This window comes from Mustelus asterias, chromosome 15, assembly GCF_964213995.1.
Source record: "Mustelus asterias chromosome 15, sMusAst1.hap1.1, whole genome shotgun sequence".
Taxonomy (NCBI): Eukaryota; Metazoa; Chordata; class Chondrichthyes; order Carcharhiniformes; family Triakidae; genus Mustelus; species Mustelus asterias.
In genome coordinates this window covers 61,988,310-61,994,309 of record NC_135815.1, presented here as the reverse complement: position 1 = coordinate 61,994,309, position 6,000 = coordinate 61,988,310, and the positions used below count along the sequence as shown (strand labels likewise).

The following is a 6,000-nucleotide window of genomic DNA, read 5'->3' as shown; positions in this document are numbered from 1 at the left end:
AAATAGTCGCAGAAGTAGGCCATTCGGCCCTTTGAGCCTGCTCTGCTACTCAATAAGATCATTCCTGATCTGTTTATAAAGACCATAAGACGTCATTTCTGACCTTCGCTTGTCATCCTCTCAATAGTTCAGCCTGGGCTATTAGTTAACATTCGAAATGGCTGAGCTTTAGCCTCACTAGCTAAAGCATGTTGCAGCAAATAGTGGTTCTCATACTGTAATTTAGAATTAATCTGGAACCTTCCTGGTCAGGTTGACTCAGTAACACATTAAAGAGAGGAAGGGATGTGGACCATGTGGACAATTAGTAAAACAAGGCACATGTTAGCTGTGCTATTTGCTTTCCTACTGCTGTTTTGTAGTTCAAGTCACAGCGGAATTGAATCATTTGCTGAACTGAAGTCTGATGCTCATCAGTGGATGATTTTGTGATGAAGCAAGTCATTAAAAACTGGAGTAACAGCTAACAAAATATTAGAATGCTTAAATGAAAACAAAACTTTTTGAAAAGCAAAATGGTTGAAAAGAAACCAAAAGAGGAAGAGGGTGCACTGACATGATGGTCAGTCACTAATGTAAAAGGTGCTTTTGCAGGCATGCATTCATTACCCATTTCATACATTTTCTTGTCAATTTAAGTTAATCCACATTGAGAATGAAATGTCAATTGGTGCAAAGAGTTAATGAAACTGCTGAGATTGCTTAGATAACCTCAAGGACACTTTATTTCCTTTTTCTTGTGTTCACCTTTGAACTGGTTGTGTACAACCTCATTCCAATTTGGCTCATGTGCACACCCTCAGTTCCATAAAATTATTTATTCGCCAAACTATTTCATTATCTAAAAGCAAAGTTTGATGAAAAGATTTTCTCTCCTCTGAATTGCATTTTACAGGGCCACAAAAGGAATATGAATCCTTTCAGAGCAGGAGTTCTGCACTATAATGGAAGGATCGAGAAGATACATCTGATATTTAATTTCAACAAAACTTCCTTACATGGCATTTAACAAAAAATACATTAGTGATAATTTACATTATATTTTTATATACATTGTGTACAATTAGCACTCCAGAAAATATATTTCATAATGAATCAGGAAGAATTAAAGTTCACATATATCTCAACAATTTAAGATTTCCATTTTAGTGCAATTTTCATGCATCTTAACCTAAGCACTGGAGGCAAATACAGTTAGTGAAAGCATTTATATTTCTAAAATATCCCAGTTTAATTACTTTATGTACAGAGGTTTCTTCATCTCATCCAATGCAAACACGTTCTCTCTCCCCCATTACATACATTTTCCAAAGAATTTAAATTTTCTGTCCTCAAGCTTACTGCTTGTATAATATGAAGAGAAATTTCAAAAATGTATTAGCATAGAACATTTATTAGTTCATAATCCAAAAATGTAAATACAAAATTAAATACTTATCTTTGGTGCAAACATGCTCTTATAATTCTCCTAGATTCATAAAAGTATCTGTATAATTACAGAGTATCTTTGTATATTAAATTTAAATATAAGCAAAGCTATAGGCAACAAAAAACTTCTACTCAGAATGGCTTTCATATTTTTGGCAATTGCATAGAGCTCAAAGTCCCTGAAGTTCCGGGGCTAGACTCTGAAAATAACTGGTAACCATTTGAGAACAGCACTCATTCTGTCTGAAACAGTATTAACATTTAACCCTCTAAATAGTATTTCCTCTGGTAGCTTGATAACCTAAGCAATAATAATAAGGAAGCAACCAAAAAAATCAGTGATGTTGCAAAACAAAATCTCATGTACTTCAAGACAAAATACAAATTTCAAACCAACAATTTCTCAGAATGTCACCCCAAGGTGTAACCTTTGGCACGATTTTACTAAAGCTGGCACTAAAGGGGACAAATGAAGTTTTGTAATGGTTTAAAATTTGGTCAAGAATAAATGGGAAAGCTCGATGTTGGAATGCTTAAGACACATTTTGAGGGGTCTGGTGCATTCTTGGTATATTACAAAAATAATAATTCAGAATGAAGAGACGTTTATGCAGTGTGAGGTTTCCTGTCCAAATGTCTTCACTTTTGTGCTGGACTTCTTATATGACTGTATATATGACTGTGTTGATATTTGGGAATCCTTTCTGAAACGGCCTTTTCTTTGTAATAACTTGGTTTTAAGATTAATCTCATTTTTATCCAAATCATTCATAGAATGCATCACAGACAGAAAATGTTTAAAATTGCACAAAATAAAAGAAAAACAAACTGAAATCACATGTCAATGTCTTCCACAAAGTATTTTGCTCAAAGAACAAAGTCATGTGTCACAAAAATAAGGAACAGAAAATAAAGCATTACAAAAATAGAAATAAATGGGTAAAGTAATAAAAAAGTTCACTTGTGTTTACACTCAGAGTTACAGAAGAACTTTACTAGAAGTTCCACCCTATTTGCACAGAAGTAGAAAAATAACCCATATGGTCCAAACAACTGCTTTGCATATCTAACATTATCTCAAACAAAACCTGATTTTGAGATGTATTTGCTATTTTTTCTTTCCTGGTCATAAACACACTTTAGAGCATACGATCCCTCCACCAAGTAGTCAGTTAAGGCTAAGTGTGCTGGCATGGTTTACTGTTGTACTGTAAAATGGGTCAATGCTTGCTTCAGCTTTGCTGCAATCTAGTAGGAAACAAAAAAAAACATTCTTAATTGAAATACATTTCAAGAAATTTGCCCCTTTCCTTTGAAAGATCTTTCAACAAAATTTGGGGTTTATCAATTAAATATTTCACCAGCAACCTTACTGAAAAGGTTGGTTCTCTTTTTTGTTTAGTATTACTTTGTCCATTTGTGCTTTTTCCCTCTCCCCATTCGTCATAATGATGTGCTCTCCAGTCAGCAGCAATCTAACATAGAATCCATTGAATCTCTACAGTGCAGGAGGAAGTCATTCAGCCCATCGAGTCTGCACTGACCCACCGAAAGAGCATTTTACCCAGGCCCTCACCACCACATATACCAATCTATCATTTCAATTTTTCTGGGTGTTATGCTTGCAGGATACAGGAAAGGATTCCTTCTGAGATTTTGATGTAGCATTAGAAACAAATTATACCTTGGAAACATGTCATTTGATTCAATCCATCCATGTTTGTGTTTATCATCCACACATTCTCAATCCTATTCAGATGTTCTATGATGTTCCTCATTTTGTTTATTTCCCTTTCCTTTAAATACATATCTAATTTATCGATATTGTCTTTGCTGTGTTCAGAAGTACATTCCACAGCTCGGCAAACTCGTGTACAAAACACAGTTTTTCCAGCTCTCTGTCCTAAATCATATATTTAATCACATATCTATTCTCCATCTTCTACACCTTTTAAGCACTAGAAACTGTCTGTTTCTATCTACGTTGTCTAAGTTCTTCATAATTTTAAACATCTCCATCAAATTAGCCCTTAAATCTCCTTGGCTGCAACTGAAACAGCTCAAGCAAGAGCTGGAGGTGGAGAGGTGCAATTAGTAACCAATTTTCAGAACAAATTAATGTGTAAATGGTAGAATTTGGAAGGAAAGGAGACAGGACATTTATCACGTTAGCCCATAGAAATACTGTATCTAGTAATGGGAAAGGAATCAAGACAGAATAATGTAGTCAAGGTAAAGAACACCTCAGCGATAGAGATCACAATTTTGGAGTGAATGTGAATGGTAAAATAATATTGACAAACACAACAATAATGCAAAATATTTGAAAGTGATTGAGTCCAAGGGAATTATACTCATCCAGAAAAATAAGAATTAACTAGCCAATAATGAAACACCATGAATGAAGTAAAGACTGCAAATTCCTTAATGTTCTCTTATTTTGTGGGATTATCTATTTGGTGTCATCTTCAAAATTTGAAGTCTACTTCCAATTCCTGAGTTCAAATCATTTTTGCAAATTATGATCAATTAGCATTGATCCTTGTATGAACCCTTTAGCTATTTATGATGTTGATCTTTAAAAAACTAAACCATTTGTTCGATTCTGGATGAACTAGATCATGTTACAGTATGGCTTTGTAGGTGGCATCTATTACCTTATCCAAGTGACGATTCTTCATTTATTAATCCCTGTGGCAAGTGCCAGGGTATTCAACTTTAGGGGTATCAGTCCTGCCATTACACATGTGCCACAGGTAATTGGATAGATATTAAAAACAGGACCACTATTCACTGGCTAACATTCTGATTGGTGTTAATTCCATAATCTGCAGTGCGTTTAGCTCCAAGATTTGAATTAGTTGGTTTATAGTGTTATTTCACCAATCCGCAAAGATTTCACTTCGGTATAACCTCACCCTATATTAATATTTTCATAAAATATACACTTAGAGATATGTTCATTGCTATCTCAAAAACTGAATCTATGGGCCCAATTTTATCATCAAGTTGCGCCTGTTTTTGGGGGTGAAAGCTTGGTAAAGTCGGGTGCAAGGAGAGTAGTGCAATGCGTGCCCGCCTCCACGCCGGTTCCCCCTTTACCAAGGCCCGAAAATGGCGGCAATCGGGACCGAAACAGGCACGACGGCTATTTATATGCATTTGCATGCATTTAATTTGACTTAATGGGCTGCACACCCAACCTTACTGGCACTTCCCTATTTACCACTGCGTTTGCCCATCCAGAATTGGTGCAAAACAGACATGCTCCACAAAAGTCCAATTCGGGTGCTCCAGTTAGTGAGGAGGTAAGTGCCAAGCATCCGATGGCTCTCTGCTTGAGATCGGGGGGGTGGGGGGATCCACTGCCACTCTGCCTTTGATCAGTGAGGGGGAAGGGGGAGAGAGTCCCTGCCACTCTGCCTGTGATCAGTGAGGGGGAAGGGGAGTGTCTCCTTCCACTCTGCCTGTGATCAGTGAGAAGGAAGGGGAGATCCGCTGCCATTCTGTCTGGGATTGGTGGGGATGAAGGGGGGGGGGGGGGGGGAGGGCCCACGATCGGTCTGGGTGGCGGAGGAAGTGAGGGGATAAAGGGGTCAGTAATGCTGTGGGGATGAGGCAATGTCTGTGGGGGCCAGTGGGAGGCATTATCGGGCCCGGGAGCGATGTGAATTGGGAGCCGCATTCTATCTTTTTTTTGTGTATGCGCAGTTGGAGGTGCCGATTGGAGCTGCAGGGTTCCGGGTGTGTTAAGCCCCACCCACAGGCTTGTGCAGTGCAATTCGGAATCGTTGATATTTTTGCAGACAGAGTGCATATGGGGGTGCCTGAGAATAGGTCTAAAAGTCTGATCTGAAACACTCCCACTTTCAAGTCCGCCCAGCACTTAGAATCAAAATGGTAAAATAGGGCCCTTTGTCTCTTATCCAGAACAAAATGAGCTGCCTGACAGTATTGGAGAAACTTGCACCTCATTATCCCTGAGGGGACACTGGTCAACCGGAGTCTACACATGTTAGAACAAAGGGTCCCACAATCCTCCTTGCAATTCTTAATTCTTGGGACATTTAAAATCTCAGGGACCCAGATGTGGGATACACATTCACAGCAGAGAAGTGGGAATCATGAGACATGGACCTCTGGCGTATGGAACCAGTAATATTGCCTTGCTGTACGACAAAGTGAGTCTGGCATTTTACCATCTAACTTGCAGCATCACATTGCAACATCTGGTCCGAGAGATGGGTGAGATCCTAAATGAAAATTTCTCATCAATATTCACTTTTGAGAAAAGCATGGATGTTGGGGAACTGAGAGAAATATATAGTGCTGTCTTGAGGAGTGTACATATTACAGAGGAGGTGGTGCTGGAAGTCTTAAAGTGCATCAAGGTAGATGAATCCCCGGGACCTGACAAAGTGTATCCCAGGACATTGTGGGAAGCTAGGGAGGAAATTGCGGGTCCATTAGCAGAGATATTTGAATCATCGATAGTCGCAGGTGAGCTGGCTGAAGATTGGTGGGTGGCAAATGTTGTGCCTTTGTTTAAGAAGGGCTGCAGGGAAAAGCCTG

General features: G+C 38.7%; 1 protein-coding gene across 7 annotated transcripts in view; it reads right to left on the bottom strand.

The window, feature by feature from the left end:
• Window positions 1–704: 704 nt before the first annotated feature.
• snx9b (sorting nexin 9b) overlaps window positions 705–6,000 on the bottom strand; it is a 237,976-nt gene continuing 232,680 nt past the window's right edge. For 6 of the 7 annotated variants that reach the window (XM_078229971.1, XM_078229972.1, XM_078229976.1 and 3 more), the window contains one exon: window positions 705–2,676. In XM_078229971.1, the coding sequence (XP_078086097.1) occupies window positions 2,626–2,676 (51 nt within the window). In that variant the 3' untranslated portion in view covers window positions 705–2,625. The remainder of the gene's footprint in view (window positions 2,677–6,000) is intronic. The other variant, XR_013499657.1, reaches the window with a different exon arrangement.